Source organism: Asterias rubens, chromosome 13 (assembly GCF_902459465.1).
Source record: "Asterias rubens chromosome 13, eAstRub1.3, whole genome shotgun sequence".
NCBI classification, from domain to species: domain Eukaryota; kingdom Metazoa; phylum Echinodermata; class Asteroidea; order Forcipulatida; family Asteriidae; genus Asterias; species Asterias rubens.
This window is the reverse complement of record NC_047074.1, coordinates 13,515,043-13,538,377: the sequence shown is the minus strand read 5'-3', so window position 1 is coordinate 13,538,377 and position 23,335 is coordinate 13,515,043. Positions and strand designations below refer to the sequence as shown.

The window sequence follows — 23,335 nt, the reverse complement described above, 5'->3', positions numbered from 1 at the left end:
TCACAAAGTTGTGTGCGTTAAGATGCTTGATTTCGAGACCTCAGTTCTAAATCTGAGGTCTCGAAATCAAATTTGTGGAAAATTACTTCTTTCTCGAAAACTATGGTACTTCAGAGGGAGCCGTTTCTCACAATGTTTTATACATTCAACCTCTCCCCATTACTCGTCACCAAGAAAGGTTTTATGCTAATAAACATTTTGAGTAATTACCAATAGTGTCCACTGCCTTAAAACACTTATCAGTGACCGAAACAGTTATTGGTTACAGCCGCCAAAATGTTTGTTTGATACATACATCTCTACTCCAGTAATTCATGTTGGGATACCGGCGACTATGCTAACAAAACAAATGTCGTCAGTCAAGACTAGGACGTTTCGATAAAACCATAATTGAAATATCTTAGGTTGGAGACAGTGAATGTGTTTAGAAAATAAAACAGAAGGTCAGAATTTGATCAGAATCAAATCGTTCAAATAACCGTTGTTAGGATACATGATGCAAACCAAACTAACACATATCACACATGATTAATGAATTAGTTCCATATGATGCATTTCTTCAAAAACAGATGAGACTGGTATTATGTACGCTTACACTCTTTGAATCAAGATAAGGTATGTTTCCCAAAAACTTAAAGGTGTTATAAGATACAGGATTGGTAACGATAACAAACATCATTGTTAAATTTATATGTGAAAGCTTGCTGATTATGAAGTTCATAACAGAACCATTTTTTTTTGGTAAAATTTTTTCCCTCTGAAATGGTTTAATATTCAAAAGATTGTATCTGGAAATATCAATGCAACTTCGTTTTTTACAACCAAAACTAAGGACACTGTCTTTACTTGCTGAAAATTGTGCGTTATTTTTCACTATGTTCTCCTGACTCACACAATAGATTAGGCTCAAATTTTCACAGGTTTATTATTTCATGTTTTCATGGTTGATCACACAAAACATAAACACTGTCTGCGACTATTTGGTCAGCTCTACCAATCCTGTATAATACCTATAGTTTTCCAAAGTAGTTTTTCCCCCAAAAGACTGCCCGAACCCTATTTTGTTTTCTACCAGTGGTCAACTCTTAAATTAAAAATAATGCAAAAATTATTGAGAAAACAAAACCTTTAAAGTGCTCATGATTATATATTTCAACTGCAAACAGTAGATACATACAAAACGAAAACCAACAAAACCTTTTTACAAAAGTTATGAGTTGAAAATATTGTCCATGTGACGTATGACATACATATTTAGGTTGTCAAGACAATGTGACACTTGACAAGAGCAAGGTTTGAACCTGAGACCCCCGGATTAACACACCGGCGCTCTACCAACGGAGCTGTAGCCCTAGACTTGGTGGTCTTCCCTATTTTGTCAATATCTTTGTTCAGGTGTGCCAGTCAAAAGCCGTTTGACCTGTAACTACTGTTTAGCCAGGGATCACACCCAATTTGACGATACAACCTGGGAAGCGGCAGCAGAGGGATCAACTTAAGGGATGCGATTTTGTATTTCAAATATCAAATAATAAATCACAAAGGAAAGTTTTGGGGTTGAACAAAGAAAAATTGACAGGAGCGGGATTTGAATGTGCTTGCACCCTACCAATTGAGCTATGCAGCCCTTATAGAATTAAAAAACATGAGAAAAAGAAGGAAAAAAAAAAAAAACCTACAACCACATAACAGTCATCTTGTTTGTCTTTTTCATTCAAGGCAGATCTTGGGAGTCTCTCAGTCTTAAGAAAAAAACTGGAGGCAGCAGAAATCAGGCCTGGATTTGTCCCAAGCCTTGGTACCCCATCAACACTTTCCAATAGACTTTAAGATTTTCCATTGAGAGTGGCCTTGCCCTCTCAAAGATGAAATTCCAGGCCTGGACTTGCCAGGTAAGGTCAGAACTTTGCTGAACAAAAGAAACAAATATTCCATACTTGTACAACTTTGAGCCTCAACAGTCCCCTAGTGTCATTTGGATAACATCAAATTTGCATAATAAATACTCTTAGTTGACTTATGTGTTTGCGATCATACATCAATCTCGGACTCCGAATCCGATCCGCTATCCATGAGAGAAGAGGGCGTGTCGGTCGCTCCCCGGGACGGCCCGGCGTCCGAGAACGACCCCAAGCTGGAACTCTGAGAGGCTGATCCGAACCCCGCCACCGTCATGGCTACCTCTTCATCCGTCTGGGATAAGGGCGTGGCTAACGGTGAGAGCTGAGGATTACGATGGAACGCCTTGGTGCTTGAGGGTGTGGCTTGGGCGTGGCTAGATGAGGCGTGGGTGTGGATACCGCTGGGTCCTGCCCTAATTGATGTGCTCGATGTTGTACCACTCTCTTTATCTGCCATTTCTGTAAATAAAAAAAAAACACAACCAAGTTAAGTCTCTGAAATCTGTTATGATTACTGATCCAGTTAACCAGATTTCATTTCCCCAAATAAATAAATCTTGGTACTCCATTTTGGAATTCAGATTCTGAATGGCGTGTCATTCAGATTTTCCCTGTGTGGGTTTTCCCTTGTTCTCTGGGGTTTTCCGCCCACCTCTAAAACTGACATTTTCTTCCTTGTATTCATTCTAGACCAAAGTATACATGGAAAAAAGGCTGCAATTAAGTCCTGCAAACAAAGACCGTTACAAATTCTCCTTCCTCCCAATATCATTTGCAGAATGGAACAAGTTAAGACAACATATTCACCACGCACCAACTGTAGGTATTTTTAAGGAAAAACTTCAAGCAATTGACATAAGACAAATCACCAGCTTACCCAGTACATATTGATCTAACGCTTTTGGAACCATGCAACGAGCTCGTTCTAAGTCTCCGTGAGTACACTGTCCTTTCTCCAGACCAAACGCCATACCCATCCTCTTTAAAACTTCTATATCGTCATGAATCTCAAAGGTGTTGTCAAAGTTGAATAGATACTCAAACCTAATACAGAGAAGAAGAGAAACAAAGACAGTTTCAGGATTAGAGTCAAAGAAAGCTTGAGAACGTGTAAAGCCCCCCATTGAGCATGCTCAAAAATTGTGGGCGACCATCTCATCCTGTAATTAGATGTAGAGGAGCAACGTACTTAGAGCGAGAGAGACTTACTACAAATGAAATTACCGTACTTGGGTCGCACTAGGGACGTGAATTTAACTGACTAGGGTCACAAAATAGACATTGTCCGGCCAAAGCTATTTGTTCTAGCCAGACAAAACCTGTTTGAGGATTTTTTTAGCACGTGTTTGGATGTTTTGAAAACTAGTTTGGTTTTACCCGGCCTTAAGTCTCTCATGTCTTCCAACTTTTTGGGAACCCCTTTTGGAGGCCCTCTTTAAAGGCAGTGGACACTATTGGTAAGTACTCAAAATAGTCATTAGCATAAAACCTTACTTGGTAACGAGTAATGGGGAGTTGTTATAAAACATTGTGACAAACGGCTCACTCTGAAGTAACGTAGTTTTCGAGAAAGAAGTAATTTTCCACGAATTTGATTACGAGACCTCAGAATTAGATTTTGAGGTCTCGAAATCAAGCATCTGAAAGGGTGTTTTTTCTTTCATTATTAACTCACAACTTCGACGACCAATTGAGCTCACATTTTCACAGGTTTGTTATTTTATGCATATGTTGAGATACACCAAGTGAGAAGACTGGTCTTTGACAATTACCAAAAGGGTCCAGTGTCTTTAAGGACGTGGTTGTATGAAAGGAAAAGACTTACTTGTCATTTGAAATACTACAATCTATGACTGTTTTCTTGCTTGTGTTAACGATGATATATGGCAGATGGATCGCTGAATTACTGGTAGGAGGTCCGACTCCTGACTCCTCTAGCCTCTTATTTCTCTGTACAAGATTCTTAAAGGCTATTTGCTGATGGGTGGAAGACGAAAGAGAAAACAAATTTATATAAATAAGCTGTAACATTCAAAGCGGGAAAATACCAGTCTCAAAATTCCAATCGCTGAGGTTGACACTCAAGGCGAGTTTTGGGGATTCCAATTTCTGTGGTGTCCATTTGCGAATGCTGTGGCCAGAGATGCAGTTTATACGAACTATCATTTCACTAAATGTGGATGGATTTTATAAATTAATCAATCAATTCAGTCGTGGCAATTCAGCACCTCAAGCCTTCCTTGTGATCTTGGTCCAAGTGACTCGGTCCAGCATGCAAGCTTGATATAAAGAAAAAATTGTTTTGTCTGAAAATTTCCCCTTTAAATCAAAATTGATAACAATAGTGGCTTTCTTATATAGCACTCAAACCCGTCACTCAGTGATTCTCATGCCGCTCATACATTAGAAATCAAGCAAATCATTCGAGTTTGAGAAACGATTCGAGCATGAATCATTTCTCAGACTCAAATGTTTTGGGATGAAAAAATTACCCACCATATTACTTCAAAGGAAATCCTTTCTTAAAATAGTTTATACTATCAGCAGTTACAGTGCTTCCCACCAAGTAACATTTTATTGAATCTTTCTTGATCATTTTTACCTATAGTCAGCATTACATTGACAGACACCGATCTCTTGACCCTACCTTTTAAGGTGAAAACCCCCAGAAAAATACGTCTTTCTGATTGTAAGATTAACTTTAGAAATTCAAGAATGTCTCACTTGTAGAATGAGCTCTTGTAGCTGAGCAGTCTTCTGTCGTATCCTGTCTTCTTTCTCCTTCTTCTGTACCTCCAGGTTGGCGCACTCCTGCGCTGAATTGGTCGGCAGACCGATCCATTTGATTTCTTTCTTCTCCTTCGAGATGATGTTCATCGCCATTAGAACGTTGAGGGCGTCGTAGACGCGCCGTCTGATATTCTTTTGGTCATACTGTAACTAAAACGCAAAAAAACAAGATCAATTAATTACAAGGTTTTGATACCTTTTGTACATTAAGTTTTTGGCCATGAATCCCTACTCACTGTGAATGAAGATGTATGTAATTTAAATTTACCTGTAGAAGTTTCAGCCTCAACAAAAGTATGGCTCAACAAAAAACAGGTTACCAGCCAACATTACATTGATTTTGCATTGCTGCGACCGGGGCCCCACTAAATTTTTGCAAAGAAAACCGTCAAGGGGTATTTTCTGCTGTACAGCTTTACGAGATTGGGCCCAGGCTATGTCAGTTTCTAATAAATCTGTGGAAGAAATCCCAGGAAATCTAAGCCTTCAACCTCCTGTATCCCACTTACCTGATCATGAGGCGACATTTGTGACTGATGTGGTGGCATACTAAACTCTCGGACCAACTCATCAGCGACCTCATTGTAAGACGTCACGCCTTTCTTCTGCACCTTCTCGCAGACTTTCATAGAGAAGTGTCGCAGTCCTTTGCTCTCTTTCTCCCGTTTCTTTCTCTTCGCGCTGTTGTCCCCAAAGTCCGAGGCGGCGTACTCTTGCGTTCGTTTTTTTCTATCAACGGGAAATTTGTTGAACGGATTGAGGTTTTGCGCTTCAACGTTATTGATGTATTGTCTAGATGTTGTAAGGTCAAGAAATACATTTTCAAAGTCGTTTTTAATTTAGGAATGGAATCAAGCACGGAAACAACAACTATTAAGTTTTCAACTTATTTCATATGACTTTCAGACACAAGTTAAAAACCCTGAAGCTGACGAGGTAAGTTTTCAAATACTTTTGGTTTGAACAAAGACAAATTGACTGGACAAGATTTGAACCAACAACCTCCGAATTAACATACTTGTGCTCTCCCAACTGAGCTTTCAAGCCGTTTGTTGTCGGTCGTCATATTAGTTAATATTTTTGTTTGGGGGTGCCAATCAGAAGCCCCATAACCATTAGCTGTCATGTAGCGAGGAATCACACAAAAATTTATGATACAACCTGGGAAGCGGCAGCCAGGGGATCACCTAAAGGGGATCCGTTTTTTAAGATTAAATATCAAGTAATAAACCACAAGGGAAAGTATGCATTGGTGGAAGTTGGCTTTGGATTAGCTCATGTCAAGGGTTCACCTGGATGTTCACACCGGGGTTGACCCGGGGAAGCTAGTCACGCAGACCCAAAAGTGAACGATGTGTAAACTCTTTCTTTACTTACCCGCTCCATGTTGTGGACTGTTGAACCATTGAAGTTGGTAACATATGAGTGGTGTTAGGGGCAGCTTGAAGTATAGTCCTTGGCTCAGCTATCAACGTCTGCAAATAACAATCAAACAATTTTTTGGTTACCTAGGGGTTTAAGTTTACCCATGATGTCTCTGTACTTGCTTTTCTCAAAATGTCATCTTACGAGTAAAGGCCCGGTCACACAGGCCTCGATAACGAGAACGCGAACAAACGAGAACGTTAAAAATGCAGGCCCTCGATTGGTTGAATAAGCGTGGTCGTATTTTTTTCTGCGTGGAGCAATTCAACCAATAGAATGTGTTCTCTTTGCATTGTTATCGTTATCGTTGCAGTGTGACTCGGCCTTTAGGCTGTTTTGACTTACCATTGGTGTGCCGGACGATGAAGTGACGACTTGGAACTTGGGTAATAATTGAGCCCCGCCGGTCTTCAGCTGTGACCGAGGCGACGACGTCACTAACTGCAAAACGGGAAAAACTGCAACAAGAAAAAAAAAGTAGAGGCTATATTAAAAACCCTATTTTTTCACCTTGCATACTTTATTATAAAGTCTGAATTCAAATTAAAGTCTGAAATTTCTCATCCCTTCCAGTGTTAACTCCACCATCTACTCACTAAGCTTGGGCGAAATCGATTTATTTTATTCGATATATCGCCGACAATATATCGCGATATTCGATATAATCGCGATTAATTAAATTTGACATCATCAGTCTTCAAACTCCAAGTGAAAGTTGTAGAAGAGACAGTCATAGCATAAGAGAGGTGTTCTAATGACCGATTCTTCTGGTTTTACTCCAAACCTATGGGGTGCAAGATGTCTCAGCTAGCAAATACATCGCGATATTTAATCGATATCGCGATTATCGCGATATATCGCGATTATCGCAATATATCGATATTTCGATTAAAACCAAATCCATCCGATATCGAAATCGTTTCCAAATTAATATCGCGATATTCGATAATTTCGTGATATCGCCCAAGCTTACTACTGACCTCTCTGTACATGTTGCACATTCTGCTCTTTGAGTGTTGTTAAACCTCCATGTGTGTCTAGTACGCCGGCCTGTGAATAAAACAAAAAGTACAAACAAATTAGACAACTTGTTGCAACTTTAAAACATGCAGAGCCCGACTGCACTACAGTGCTCACCAGGCCCCGAATGACACTTACAAAGGCCATGGTCTCTGTTGCCCTTGGTGTTGGCCTTGGTGCCCCTTCTAAGATTTCCTGGAGACTTTGGGATTTTCTAATGCAAGTGCCCTGTGCAAACTGAAAACGGCCTTGCCATCTCAAAGATAGAATTCCTAAACTCAGCTTGTTGCCGCTCATGAAACACTGTCCTTTGCCTAAAGAGTTAGCTCTGAAATCAACTGCCTCGAGGTGCCCATTGTCACCTAATCCTGGGACTGAAATAGGGTTAACCCCTTCACAGTCCATAAGGTCGTAGGCATGGGTATCATCAACTAGGAGCCTGTCTAGTGGATCAGGGGTGGATTTCACAAAGGTAGTCCTAACTTAGGACTAGTCCTAGGCAATGCTAAGAGATAGGACTGGTCCTAAGTTAGGACCAGTAACTCATCCTAACTTAGGACTGGTCCTATCTCTTAGCATTGCCTAGGACTAGTCCTAAGTTAGGACTACCTTTGTGAAATCCACCCCTGAATGCACTATTTTCCCCAACTAAGACATTATTATTAATATCTTCAACAAATCATGCCACATACATTCAGTGTTTCTAGATGCATGAATTGTCCAAATGTTTCTGATATTAAGTGGCGACCGTCATAAAATGAGAAGACACTGGAATGCATTGTACTCAGAAACCTCCAGCGAACATAGAAGAACTCAAGCAAGATGTTGAAGAGATCAGTGAAATAAACTAATTACACCTTGGTAGCCATTTATATCCGAGGTTAATGAACTTTAAACATTCTGTCCTTGCAGAAATGTTCGTTTATTCCCATGGTGGACGCTATGCAGAGATCTCTGGTTTTCACATGGTTTAATATCTTTTGAATGAATGACTGAAGTGACATGTATCATTTCCTGGATTTGAAATGCATTCCAAGATATTTAGTAATTTTTGTTTGGATGGTACAAAAAGGTGTACAGTGGAAGAGTTTCTCAGAATATTGAGACTGTGTGCATTTTTCATTGTTTTGAATAAAAAATATGATGCGTGGAGTGGATCGGTTCCAGGCCTAATTAAAATGTGCCAATTTGATCATACACGAATACTGTTGCTGTTTACATCGTCCATTGAAACAGACCCATTAACACACACATTACCAACACAACACAAGATCCAGGAAACCCACCAACGATAATCCTGCTTCAACCTCTGACCTACACGTTTGACCTCACCAAGGCTCACATGTATTCAGTCTATGCTATGTACACAGTAGGCTTAAATGCAATTTCCCTCGTGGCTCTGTGCTGACACACACTCAGCAATCTCTCTGTGTATCGTATTGTTCGGTGACGATAAGTTAGTTCTGAAGTTTTTAGTCACTACAAATAAATGGCAAGACACCCCTCAACGTAACCCCTCACAAACCCCTTAAAGGTTGAAGTGTGCACAGATTATTAAATACTTCCTTTTACACTACAGTAGAATGCATTGTGCTCACTAGGCTATGAGTTCGGTCGAGGCCTATAGACCTTTCGATGCAACCTCATAGCCCAAGTTTTCGCCATACCAGGTTAGAAAACTATGGGAATAGAAGCCGTTAATGCAAAGCCAAAACAGACAGCCACAGTTTGTAACAATGTTAAACTCATATTCAAAAATACATGTAGTGTTGAATTTGTTGGAAACAAACCAATCATGGGGTTGTATTTTATTTTAATTGAAAACTATTTACCAATAGTGTCCACTGCCTTTGGCTTTAAAAGTGTAATGGAGCAGAATTTTAGCAGAACCTGTAACGTAAAAAGTCTATGCACCCCTTGCTCTAAGTTTGGGGGGGGGGGGATGACGATTGTACATTATATACAGGAAGTTATGAGAATTCATGGTATAAAAGCGTAGTGGGAATGTATGATGGTTAATATAGGGTATACAAAGCAAGTGTAGCAGGAATGCGTTAAGGTCAACAGGGACTTGGTAGGGTCACCAGTGGGCACACAACCCTGTACCACACTGCTTTATTATGCAACATGATACTATGGTTGCCAGAGGGCCCTTTATTCACCGACTACAACAATAGGGGCATGTACAATATTACTCCACTATAGTAGTAACTGTGGTGGGTACATGATGTACACACACTGTGACTGTATTGAGCGAATGCTACCCCTTACTTCCTATGGAATGTACTGGTCTGATCCTTTGTGCACTGTGCACGTGTTTCAATACAACTCATAACTTAGTACGTATGAGCATGTAATCGTGAAATATATACATACTGTACAGCGTTGTTGTCTTCGAAGCAAATCCCAAACATCTACAAAAACATATTGAGCATTGGAGAGCTGTTGATAGTATAAAACATTGTGGGAAACGACTCCCTCTGAAGTAGCATAGATTTTGAGAAAGAGGTAATTTCTCACTAAAATAATAAAAGACTTGTAGTCAGAAGTATTTTATTCATCTGAAAGCCCAAAACAAAACCTAAAACGGATAAATAGTACTGCTCTCAGCATAAAAATATTGAAAAATAGCCCAGCTGTTTGGCGTAAAAAAATGTGTCGGGTGGCTATTAAAAAAATATCTCCTCCATTCACTTTTCAAAACTTACGGAGGCCGCTGTGTTTTTTACTTTATTTAGCCAAAGCAATCAAGGCATTTAGTATTTTAGCTTTGGCCATGAGTCCAACAAAGCAATAATTGAGTTGAAATATTAACGTCATCAGAGCGTGTTTCCAGTAGTTAAATGGACAAAAAAGCTTGTCATTATTTCAAAAGACGATTTAGTGGTGGGTCGATAAAAATGCTGCAAACATTGTAAACAAAAACAACAACTGAGATCTATTTTTGACAGGTGGGTCAACGAAGGGGAGAGATCTGAGTGGGTCAAGAGTAGCCTTGGTCATTTTTTAAGTAAACAAATGTGTAAACAAAGTATTGACCTCATTCAACAGTATCAATCTACATGGTAGGCATAAGGAATGCCTACCAATACAGAATGTGAACAGCAAAGGATATAATCATCGACCAATTTCTGAGTCTACACACATTATGAAAGTTGGTGCGCCTTAGCATTTTATCGCAATAAACCTAAATCCATCAGAAACCACTTGCATTGTCTAGATCTGTGCATTACCGAGATCATCAAAATCAAGCTAAAACTATGCATGGATTTTGGTGGGTTGTGTCGGGACTGCAGGCCCGATACTTCACAGAGGCAACCAACTGAGGGCGATGGCCTCCATGCCCCCTGATCCATTGCCTTGGTGCCCTCAACATACTTGAAAGTAGAAATTTACAGTTTCCCCATAGAGTGCCCTTAAGTTTACTAAGAAGAAAATGACTTGGTTTTTGGTGCCCTTGCCCTTTCAAAAACAAAGCATATTACATTGTACAGTCCAGGCACTGGGTTCGGCCTTCTGTTATATAGGCCTATGCACCATCACCACCCCCACAAACATACACAAAAGTGCAAGCCCTAAATGTAGAAATGTCGTCAAAGGGCTTCGCAGAATCACAGCCCTACGATTTAACTGGTCAAACTCTACTTGATTCTTTGTCTGCCAAAATGAAACTACACGTTCCACATTGTACCACCACGCCTACACAGGTCAAATATTTACAAGCAGACAGACAATTACCATCCAACGCAAACTCAATCCAGACTTGCATATGAATAGTTCGTCAAAATGTAGTGATTTCAAGTAAAGGGGGTTTCCCCTGTCAGAACATTCCACATGCTGCGAGTGTTATACAAAGATAACGCCAACGTAACTTTCATTTTCATGTTACTGACACTTCCTGTGCTAGGTAGAAAGAAGCCAGACAAATTGCCATGGACAAACTACACATAACTTTCCAATTGCGTTGTACTGTAATGCAATCTTTCAACCTATTGGTTAAATTGGCTTTAACACTTTAAAACAGATGTCTCTGAGACTCTAGTCTCTATTTAAAAGACAAAGTTGATACCTCACTGACTACTGTAATAGCAGACCTGGAATTTCGTATATGAGAGGGCAAGGCCATTTTGATTTTGAAAAGGGCACTTCATTAAACTCTACAACATTGGAGGATGCATGGGCGCCGTATACTTTGCAAAGAAGCAAACCCACTTCAATCATTTCATTCATTTTCCATTCTGGTTGTGTGAAGACAAGGAGTCTCAAAGGAACAAACTTTACCCCAACACTAGCCAAGAACCCCCCCATGGAGAGAAGCACGGAAGGAAGTTCCAGTTTTAGTTTTAGGAGGAAAACCCCAGAGAATTTTCCAGGGAAAAACCTTAATCATTCTTACTTGCAATGCATGAGAAACTGAATTGCTAAGGTTACGGCTACAACGTGTTTGAGGTGACAGGCATCCAAGCGTGCCTTTGGAAGCCAGCCACATCAACTCAAATATGACCACCGAGCACAGCCTGAGATTCAAAATGTTGGTTTATTTTGAGGGAGAAAAACCAAGGGCCTGGAGAAAAAAAACTTGTGGCACATGAGAGAACAACACACAACTTTTCTCATGGCTCCAGTAGGGAATCTAACCAAGGCCACAGTGGTAAGAGGTGAGCGCTTTAACCATCCATGGCAGTGGACACTATTGGTTATTACTCAAAATATTTATTAGCATAAAGCCTTTCTAGGTGACGAGTAATGGGGAGAGGTTGATGGTATAAAACATTGTGAGAAACGGCTCCCTCTGAAGTGCCATAGTTTTCGAGAAAGAAGTAAATTTCCACGAATTTGATTTCGAGACCTCAGGTTTAGAACTTGAGGTCTCGAAATCAACCATCTAAACGCACACAACTTCGTGTGACAAGGGTGGTTTTTTCTTTCATCATTATCTCGCAAGTTCGACGACCGATTGAGCTCAAATTTTCACAGGTTTGTTATTGTATGCATATATGTTGAGATACACCAACTGTGAAGGCTAGTCTTTGACAATTACCAATAGTGTCCACTGCCTTTAAGTTGATCTATAAAAATGGCCATGGACATTTTGGTGCGGGGTTTGGCTGACTACCGCAGCATGTAATGCTATGACATTGGGCCTAATGCTGTTGGCTGTATGACGTACCAAACCATTCACTGTAATGTGGTCTTTCTTGGCCGAGCGTGAAAGACTGGAAGAATGGCAGAAGAAAAATCAATACACTGCTGGGTTTAACATTCCACCTTGAAAGCACCAGACATTATACAAGTGCAGTGTGAAAAAAAAACCACTAACAGTAACACTATCAACTTTGTAAAACACACAAACCAAACCTACTCCGAACAAAATGACAGTCTAAAAATGACAGACCTTGGGACATTTTTCACAAGCTGCTTATTAAGCACACAAAGAGCAGCTACTGTAAGCAAAACAAATTATGCGTACAAGAATAAGGTTACCAGCCAAACTACCATGTCATATGCACAGTCTTTAACTGGTAACCTGCTATTTTTTGCTACACAGAAAAATGTTTGGCAAAAACTGGCTGCTGAAGCATATCTGAATTACATAGCCGGCAAAGTATTAAAGGAAACATCACAGAAGATAGTAAACATATGTCAGGTTTAGATGTGGCAGGAAACCCCCTTCGTACACGTAGGCAATACCCACGCAGTCAGGTATGGACTGAAGAAACCCAATCCACATGCAAGGCTCCGGTCGAGAATCGAACCAGGGTCCACAGATGTGAAAGGCAGGGACAGAAACCACTGAGCCATTCGGCAATTGCTTATTCGTGGAAGAGGAGCAAAAGAAAGTTTGATCTAAGTACCCACCTCCTTGGCTATTCCCTCTATACCAGCTTCTTTATAAAAGTTGAGGATATCTTCGTTGACGACCTTAGATGGTGTGGTCGGTGTACTCTTCAGAGGGCTACTTGCACCTGGGGGGCAAAAAGGAAAGAAAAGGTCAATTTCCACAGACTTCTGTAATAATAAAAACACTTACATGTAGTACCACCTAATTACAAATTCATATCCTGTGACTGATATCCTGTTTATTTTTTTGCTTAAAGCAGATTTTTTATTAAAGTAATATTTTCTGCTTCAGCAGCGCTATGACATTGGGCCCAGTGCATGCCTTACAGCTATTCCCGCTTGGCAATGATTGCGGTGGCCGGTGGAAGCCAAGTACCAGTTCATCTATTTTCTTTTGTGAAATTTTTGGACAAAGGATTTCTTTTTTTTGCCGTTTTATGTATGACGGACAAGGTTAGGAAACAAACTGTTTTGTACTTTTCCCACAGAAAAAGTGAAAGTAAATGCAGAACTTGATACACTTCAAAGAGTTCACCTAATTAACTTTCTTTATCGGATAATACACTTACCTATACATTATAACTTGGAAAAAAGGAGAAAATCAACAAAAACAAACTGAGACCTTAAAAGCATATGGCGACCTCACGCTTTGACCCTTAAGCTAGGGTCAAAAATGGAGGCCATTAGCTATAACATTTAGTAGGCTTCATGTTGTACGTATCCATACTACCATGACTACAGGCTACAAGCTTGTGGAATGACGTAGACACTTGTGTAGCATAGGGGCTCAAATTTTGGGGGTAAAATCCACAAGACCATAGGGCTGCCTCGTTGCTGTGAGAAAAAATTTGTTTTTGTTTGAACAAAGTTCTACTCGGACATTAAAGCCATTGGACACTTTCTGAACAAAACAAAAATTAAAAGTTCACAGATTTACAAATAACTTACAGGGTTTACAGAAGGTAATGGTGAAAGACTTCCCTTGAAATATTATTCCATGAAATGCTTTACTTTTTGAGAAAACATTAAAACAATTATCAATTCTCGATATCGAGAATAACAGATTTATTTTACACATGTCATGTTACGGTGAAACATGCGGAAACAAGGGTGGGTTTTCCCGTTATTTTCTCCCGACTCCGATGACCAATTGAGCCTAAATTTTCATTGGTTTGTTATTTTATAAGTTGTGATACATGAAGTCTGGGCCTTTGGACAATACTGTTTACCGATTGCTTTAAAGAGAATATTTGTCCCATTTGTCTCTATGGGTTAAAGTACAACTCTTAGAATAGACGGGTATTGTATCGAACTCAAAGTCAACATTTGAACAAAATTAGTCTTTGCTCAAGATATTACACAGTAACTTTAATATTCAATTGAAATACGCAAGACACCAGACAGCTCGATTTGTCTGTTCATGAGTTTAATGGCCTGAGATGATTGTGCATGGTTTTTCACCATATTCTCCGTACTCACAGCAACAGATTCAGCCCAAATTTTCACAGGTTTGATAATTCATGTAAGTGGTTGTTGGTTGATCATGAATTCAAACCATGAACACCGTCTGAGACTATTTTGTACGCTCTGCTAATCCTGTAATTTTTTCTGCTGTAGTCGGCACAAAACTTAAAGACACTGGACACTATTGGTTATTGTCAAAGACCAGTCTTCTCACTTGATGTATCTCAACATGCATAAAATAACAAACCTGGGAAAATTTGAGCTCATTTGGTCATTGAAGTTGCGAGATAACTATGAAAGAAAAAACACCCTTGTCACACGAAGTTGTGTGCTTTCAGATGCTTGGTTTCGAGACCTCAAATTCTAAATCTGAGGTCTCAAAATCAAATTCGAGGAAAAATACCTCTTTCTCAAAAACTACTTCACTTCAGAGGGAGCCGATTCTCACAATGTTTTATACTATCAACCTCTCCCCATCACTCGTTACCAAGTAAGGCTTTATGCTAATAATTATTTTGAGTAATTACCAATAGTGTCCACTGCCTTTAAGGTAAAAAGCTAACTTATACCCAAATGATTCTACTTTTGTATATACATGTACATGTAGGTAGCGATCATCAAAGTCTTAAATTTCATCCTTGGGGATTTTCTACAGGTTGGACTTTGTAACAAAACTTGACTGTAAAATCCCAACGCACAATGCCCTACAACAACAAGTACGAACATGTCACTAAAAGTAAACACTGCAAATGCTTGATTCTTGTAGCACTGTTTCCATCCATGGCTTACCCTCAACTTTTTCAATGACTAGCCAGCAGGACCCGCCAGCTTTTTCACTTGCCCGTTTCCTATTAAAGGCACTGAACACTGTTGGTAATTACTCAAAACAATTGATGGCATAAAAACTTACTTGGTAACAAGCAATGGAGAGCTGTTGGTAGTATAAATCATTGTGAAAAAGAAGTAACTTCTGACTCAAATATTTGAATTGAATTCAAGACCTCAGCTGAGGTCTCAAATTCTAGCATCTGAAAGCACAAAACTTGTGCGACAACAATGTTTTTTCTTCCTTTATTCTCTCAAAACTTTGACGACCAATTGAGCACAAACTTTCACAGGGTTGTTATTTGATGCATTATAATGCTGGGATACACCAAGTGACCAAAGGTGTCCAGTGCCTGAAGGACTTTTTTCAAACTGTACTATCTTGACGACTTGTTGGGAATGATTTTTGACTGGTCCCCAGGTGTTTTCAGGCCGTTTGGCCAGCAGACCACTGCTAAAGGTGAACACCATTATTTCCTTTGTGATACAAGGACAACAAAAGTTCCAACCTACACACATGTACATGTAGACAAAATTAAATTAAGGATCTTCCCTGGCTTTTTCAGTCGGCCCAGGAAGGGTCTTTAATGCATACGTCTGTTGTGTCCATACACAGACCTATGATTTTCTCTCTTATCAGAGGGGGACCGAGATCTGGTGGAAGTCATCATAAAAATTCATATCCTTTTCCTGCCACCCACGAGAGCGATAGTGAAAAACAAAGCACCCTGTCTACATTGTAATTCATTAGTTTAAGGATTGTCTTATTTTCTGAGCACAGGACTAATGCATGGTGCGCAAACTGCAAGATTTTGTAATATTTGTGTTGAGTTTAGCATTGGAAGCAGGAAATTAAAAGTTTAGTGAAATAATTTTGTGTAAAACAAGGGTGTTTTTTCTGTCATTATTGTCTTGCAACTTTGATGACCAATGAGTTCAAATATTCATAGGTTATTTTATGCATATGTTGGGATACGCACAAGTGAGAATACTGGTCTTTAACAATTACCAGTAGTGTCCAGTGTAATTTTCTGTCATTATTTTCTTGCAGCTTTGATCATGACCAAATTTGAGTTTAAATTTTCACAGAGTAGTTATTTTTTGCAGAATGCTGGGATAGGGCCTGCACCAAGTGAGAATACTGATCTTTGACAATTACAAACGGTCCCGCAGCCGATTTCACAAAACTTTACGCAACTGCGTAAGTCCACTTGCACATCGTTTATGGCGCAAGTTGCTCCGTAAATGTTGCGCAAGTGGACTTACGCAGTTGCGTAAAGTTTCGTGAAACCGGCTGCAGTACCTTTAACTCGTGCCTTTATTAAAGTTAAACTTGTGATGTAAATGAAAACTACCAGTAGGTACTTATGGGTCCTGCACATTCAATACAGTGACTTAACACACACAGGGGAAGCCTTTGTGCAGAGAATCATGTGAAATGCTTGGTATTGATCCAGTGCATGTACACAATACAAACGACTCAAAACCAATGGCCTCCCCTGACTAGGCGACCATTATGTGGAATGGGGCATGTCAACTTTTTTTATTGATATTTACTTGGAGTTCAAAATACGGCAGAATTGGTTGAATGCAGTGTAGTTCATAAAAAAAATGTTTTTGCCATAAATTATTGTTTATGGTTACCAGTATATTTACAAGGAGCTCCAAAATAATATCTTTTTCAAATAAAAATCATAGGTCTACATGTAAGTCATAACCTATTAAAAGTAAAGTCATAACCTATTAAAAGTACTTAATTTTCACTGAATTCAACCTGAGAAGAGCTGTTTTTGGAATGTTGATAAAAACCACCTGGTGACAACAGTTCTAATCGCCTGAAATTTATAATATTTTATGTTTCCTTTTTGGCATCAAATGTCAGAACTGACAGAAATATCTGGTCAAATATTTCTGAACACTATTCATGCCTGATACTTCATGAAGGGAACAGAGGCAATTGCACCCCATCCCCTTGTAATTGCCTTGATGCCCTTTGAAATGTCCTTGTACAAATTTAGGCAATAGAGGCCGCCCTTTGGTAAGGACACTGTCTTGCCTTTAACCTTTACACAGTGTCATGCCTTCTTATTGTATACCAGCGAACACCAGTTAAAACACCCAAGGACCAGTCAGAGTTCACTCCAAGTGGTCCAGTGTGCTAGTTCATTGTTAGAAGCATCCCTATTTCACATGAAAGACTGGCTAAGGAAAAAGTCAACGGACTTCTGGTCATGCTGGCCACCCAGTCACTAGACAAGTTAAGGGCAAACCCAGTATACACCCCTTTTTCATATTGATGCATTTACAAAACAAACTCCACTTTTCTGTTAACTAAATATGTAGGGCCTTTATCAATCTGTATACAGGAACAGTATTAGTGAGTAAACGCTAAATAAATATCCTATCAGTCTACTGTACAGAGTAGTCCAGGACAAACGATCACCAGCTACACGTACGTCACAAAGACGTAGAATAACATTGTGGGTTTTTAAGGGACAACTGATGAGTATTCAAATCTTTCCGTAAAATGTCAAGTAGGTTTATGCTGTTTACTATACTAACTTGAACACAACAACCCTATCAAACTATCAAAATCCAACCATATAACTTGTTTTTTTCTGTTGGTCACAAGACTGTACAGTGAAAGATTTCCCTTGACAAATTGTATCAGTTGCTGCTACTCAAAAATCAATCAAAATATTTTGCTATGCAAAAAGTGCGGAATGAATTATTCATAAATACATTTTACTGATTCCATGCTTTACAAAAAAGTTACACGGGATCAGGCATTGTACTTGTAGGGTACCGTTTTGTGAGAAGGAACATTACGATCCTAAAAGCTAAAGTAGTAGTCCCAGCCAATTTTCTATACCTTCCACTCGGGTAGTAGTTAAAAAGCAGGACAGTTCTTTTCAGAAAGACAGTTCTCTAAGAAAAAACTGTACCTGGCAAGTAGATACACACATGGTGTTACCGCACACCAAAAATACATTGATACCTCAACATCATGCAATGCCTCAAATCTTATGTATGGAACCAAGCATATCAATTTCCTTTATGCACAAGCTACATGCAGCATGTCGGGCCGCAGTACGAGTGAATTGCAGGCCAATACAAGTGTATTGCGACCGATATGCAATAAAACATCAACCCACCCCCCCCACCCTTTTTCAATCATTTCACAAAAACCATTAACATGCATACCTATAATTGCACAGAAGGGTTTTTAAACAAACACTCTGAGTATTTTGTTTCATTATAGATTCCATGGCACAAAGAATAATCCGAACAAGGACTATTGAATTGCTGAAACCCTCTCTCTAAACTAAACTACATTCCTATATTAGAAGAAAACAAAGTTTCTCAAAATGTTATCCATTAATATCAACAGCTGTGGTGCCTCTTACAGAGTATATTTTTATGGTCATTAATTTGTAGAGTAATATAACCAAAAGTATCCCCTTCTTTAAAGGGATCATTTTTATGTATGTATCACTTTTTTTTTCCACAATGAGAAATACAGCTGGAGTATGGTAGCATTTCAGTAAACATGATCAGTTATAAAACTACACAAATCTGTCACAAAGAAAATCAACAAGCTTGTCTATAAAGAAACTAACATTATACCGGATATAAAATATGCACAATTCCCTTTGAATGAATTCAGTGGAAAACCACTTCACAAAGCCACCCAAAGCATGACCCCCCAGTTTAAATAGATGAGTTTAAAGTCTTTCCCCCTAAAGGGTGTGCACAGTGCGCCTCATTGCTGGGTAGAGCATATTATTGAATACACAGCAACCTAGCACCTGCTCTGGCTAGATAGGCCCTATTGTTAGGTCACTGGGGCTGTGCAGGCATGCATACAGTGGTCAAAAGGATTGCATTAGGATCACACAGTGCCTTGGATTAAATGGAGTGTTCAAGCCTTGTGCTTCACCATGTGCTGGTATGCTGCAGTAACAATGTACAGGGATGTATGAGCATTTAAATGGCCAGCTGTTCTCTGCAAATAATGGTCTGATAAAGCTGCCATAAAATAGTTCAGAGAGATCTACATGTATTTGTTGAAATGATTATTCATTCTGTTATGAATACAGTTATATTTCTGAGTTTGACATAGTAAATAGATTCAATACTTAACCAACACTTACTGCTACTGCTAGGAACAATTTTTTAAGCTAATTTTTATTTTATTTAAAAAACAGTTAACAATTTATTATGTTTCCTTTGTGTTACTTTTGTTGTCATCTAAAGTTTTCCCATAAATCTGATGATCTTAATTGATTTAGAGAAAATTAAATTGATTTAGAGAAAAGTAAAATTGATTTCGAGAAAATAAGACTGTTAAGGAAAGATCTTTGGAGCAAAAAAGAAAATTTTTAGTGAATACTCGATACTTCTTGAACAATCAACTTTCTGGGTGGGGGGGGGCCTTACCGAATCAAACCTAACATTTACTGCACATAATAATAAAATAAAAAAGCTACATGTAATCAGTTGGCTCAGGCTTTCTCCATCCGTCTTGCAGTCCCCTGGGAGGCTTTTCTTTTCTACTTTTAAAAGTTAGATCGTCAAACATAAGAGATAAATTATTTCCTTGGAACTATTCTGATTTTCAGGTGTTGCCGAGTACAACAAATTTTCCTTCATCCATGGTAGATCCAGTAACTGGGGCGCTGTGTACGACAGAGAATGTCGACATTTCGAAAAAAGGAGTACTTGTACGACAGAGAATGTCAAAAAAAGGAGTACTAGTACGATAGAGACTGTCAAAATTTCGAAAAAAGGAGTACAGCGCCCCAGTTACTTGGTCTACGTCCATGGTAGAAGTAGGGTAGTAGTCGTTCTGTATAAAAGTCAGAGTGACAGATTGTAACCATGGTTTTTTATATGAACCAATCGAAGAAAGCTTTTTTTGTGATTTATTGCTTAAAATCACAAATAGAGTAATCAGGTATTATTTTAAATTGAAAAACATAACACCGCCAGACTTGTCCAGCCTTTACTGGCCGATGCTGAAATCATAACAGTATCGAGCATGGTCCAGTGTAAAATTCAAGCAGCAAATTACTTTAAAGCTATTATTAATTTGAAATTGATCATAAATTGAGGGTAACAAAAAAGTGGTAATCTGATTCTGGGTCAATCTTTTCTAGAATGTGAAAACTGAAATTGAAATCTTCATCAAGCAGTTTCGCCTGGGTATAAAACAAATTCTAAACAAACATAAGACCGAGATCTATGGAATGGAAAGGCATACAGTTTGTTAAAATTAATAAATGGTTAACATTATAAAAGTAAAATGATACTTAAAAAAATAAAAAACAGTTCAGATCTAGAAACTGGATTTGAACAAAAATTGCAAACTGTAAAAATTAAATGCAGATCAGTTCAAACCATGAATCAACTTTTTATGTGATTTACCATCTGCCTGTTTCCTAAACTTATTGAGTTTTTAAAAAGGATCTTTAAAGAGCAAAAGCCACGTGGCAGGAAGGGTAGATTTTGATGTGAACATCCAATTAGTCCGGGGCAGGAAACAACGAGGCCCAACATGACTGGCATGCCTCTACACCGTCAGATCGGTGCAATGTGGACCCCGTGCCCGTGTGCTGCGTGGATCAACGTGCCTGAGATCACGGGCAACATCCGTGGCCAAAGTTACAACAAAATTAAAAACCACATAATTCAAACAAGGTCATCGAAGGAATTTCCTCCATTAACACCCACCTTCGCCCACCCATAGGCTTGTCAGCGTGGTTGAAGCGTCTGTCATACCGGTGAAGAGTATATGGCTGAAGTTAGAACCTCACAAAATGATGAAAATCATGGAATTAAGGCTGATTACAAGTAACGATCAAATTGGGTTTTCTGGTTGTTGACCACCCGTACACCATTACCGTGTTATGGCATGTTATGTGTACACGCAATTTGTCAATAACGGGTCCGTAGCCTGTCGTGTGGAAACACGGTCAACGTCAGCACACTGTGTGGGAACTCAAAGATCGCCAACTTTAGACAACCAGATCTCCTCGATTTAAGCAACTACATCTTATCAGCTTGGACCAATAAACCCATGAATATTTCAATGTCTCAAATATTACTGTGGGTAACACCGATCTTCTTTAAAATGACAAAAATCCGTGCAAAAATTGGGGCTTTCCGATGATTTTAGACTGGTCTACAGCACCCAGCAGAAACTGAGCTTGGCGGTGGCCATTAGCCAAGGACACTGATTGGCCATAATGCTGTCACATGACATAATAGGGACCTGCGCAGTTGCATTTACGTCACTTTTTCTTTGTTCTGAGCATATGTTTACATATGTAAATTGGGGTCAGCAAGTTCACTTTTGGTATTTAAATACTGCTGCTATGGCCACTGGGCAAGCCTTGGACCCCTATCCTTGCAACCTTGAGAGAAAAATGCTTTCAACAATACAGGGGAAACGCCAACAGAGTAAAATTGCAGCTAAATTCTCAGGATTGCATGAGGAAAATACACAGTTGACCAGCAGTTTGTGTAGACCTGTACTGCCTTTTTAAAAATTATATTTTGTGATGCTGCAACTATTGAAAGTGAAAGGGGATTGGCATTAATAAACTTTTATACACTTATCTCCTAATTTAGTACACTTTCATCAACAAAACTTACATTTTTGATTCCCAGAACTACAGGGTCAAATCTACTGTAGACCTATATCTCTAAACAAGTAAACCAAGGCCTTATTTTCCCCCGAAACCCAAGGTTTCTTAATTATGGTCAACATTTCCCATTATGTTCTCGAAAAGAAAAGAAGAAGAGATTAATCAATGGGTATGCAGTCCTGATACTAATAGAGGCGACAAAGGCAATTGCCTCAATGCCCTAGTCATGCCTTGGTGCACCTTTAAACAGTCCACTAGACATTTTCATTTTCTTTATAGAGCATGAAAACACCTTGGTGCCCTTTACCTTTCAATACAAAGCATCAGGCCTGCCTACTTCTTCATTCATGAAAGGGCAAAGTTTATTGATAATTGGCCCCCTTAATAAGGAATAATTCCTACTGGAATATTCATAGGGCGCCAAGGCAATGACCATGGGACATTGTCTCTGTTGCTTCCAGTGAGGCAGCATCATGTCGGAGTATTTATCTTTTAAAAAAGATCGATAAAAGTGGAGCCAACGCCTCAAATTTGAATAGCATTTGAATCATTTATTACCCATCATATACATAACATTGTATAAAGCTCACATTAAGTTACTCTAATTTAAAGTCTGTAATACACACAGCAACTCCATTTTACTCTACAGATTTATTATAAAAATGGTCTCTTAATTAATTCACCCGAAACGAAAAGCGTCATATCTCCGTACATGGAAAGACAAGCTTGTCTCTCCCCTAGTTCCTGGACAAACACAAAGCTAAAATGGATACAAATTTGCTAAGCACAGACACTTCTTGCTTAGCTGAAAACTGGTTATCATGCAGCCACTTTGATATGTAATTTATACCATTTCAACTGGTATCCTGCAAGTGTTTTTGTAAGTAAATAAGTTTACTACGTATTGACTTCTGCTTAAAAGTTTTGTACACTGGGTCCTGAATGTGTAAATGCACGTAAATGAACCCAGTGTAATAAAAGGAAAGAGAAGTGGTTCACCCCAGTGTTCCTGGTTTAATTGGCAGTATATTGCGCCACAGCACCTTGACAACCATTACATGGTGCTATGTAAAGAAATTCGTCTCATACTTCAATACTTCATTTGACCATAGGGCGCCACAAAAGGGTTTCACCATAATACAATTTATTCTCCACACATACAAACTATTCTACAATTACAAGATAACTACTCTACACGTTTTCTACTAGAACTCAACAGCAATCCCTGAAATGGAGGTGGCATCACAAAAAACTTATTCGACAACATTCAGCACTTTAGATGGATTCGGCACAATTTCTCAATTAAGCATCATCTTTAATTATGTCACAACAATCAATTCATTAGTTATTCAATAACATGTGTGCACCTGTTTAGAGCTTGCAAATTCTACAATAGTCCAAATACAATCCAAGAAATGA

At 39.0% G+C, this 23,335-nt stretch overlaps 1 protein-coding gene across 3 annotated transcripts; it reads right to left on the bottom strand.

The window, feature by feature from the left end:
- Positions 1-214: 214 nt before the first annotated feature.
- On the bottom strand, positions 215-21,486 carry LOC117298471 (transcription factor Dp-1-like). 3 transcript variants are annotated; one of them, XM_033781747.1, is made up of 10 exons: positions 21,000-21,486; positions 12,996-13,102; positions 7,097-7,166; positions 6,462-6,574; positions 6,069-6,166; positions 5,201-5,483; positions 4,626-4,841; positions 3,727-3,878; positions 2,779-2,945; positions 215-2,360 (listed from the first exon to the last, which is right to left on the bottom strand). In XM_033781747.1, the coding sequence occupies exons 1-10, from the start codon at positions 21,043-21,045 to the stop codon at positions 2,032-2,034; spliced, it is 1,581 nt and encodes a 526-aa protein (XP_033637638.1). In that variant the 5' UTR covers positions 21,046-21,486; the 3' UTR covers positions 215-2,031. The 3 variants fall into 3 exon arrangements, with proteins under 3 accessions (XP_033637638.1, XP_033637639.1, XP_033637640.1); XM_033781748.1 differs by having other exon boundaries at positions 5,201-5,420; XM_033781749.1 differs by lacking the exons at positions 12,996-13,102; positions 21,000-21,486 and adding an exon at positions 8,394-8,408.
- Between the last annotated feature and the right edge of the window lie 1,849 nt (positions 21,487-23,335).

Coding starts and splice junctions, on each gene's coding strand:
- LOC117298471 (XM_033781747.1), bottom strand. CDS start 21,045: ATGACAGACGCTTCAACCACGCTGACAAGCCTATGGGTGGGCGAAG. Junction 5,484..6,068: donor CAGTCCACAACATGGAGCGG/GTAAGTAAAGAA, acceptor TACAACATCTAG/ACAATACATCAATAACGTTG. Junction 3,879..4,625: donor TACAAGAGCTCATTCTACAA/GTGAGACATTCT, acceptor TCCACCCATCAG/CAAATAGCCTTTAAGAATCT.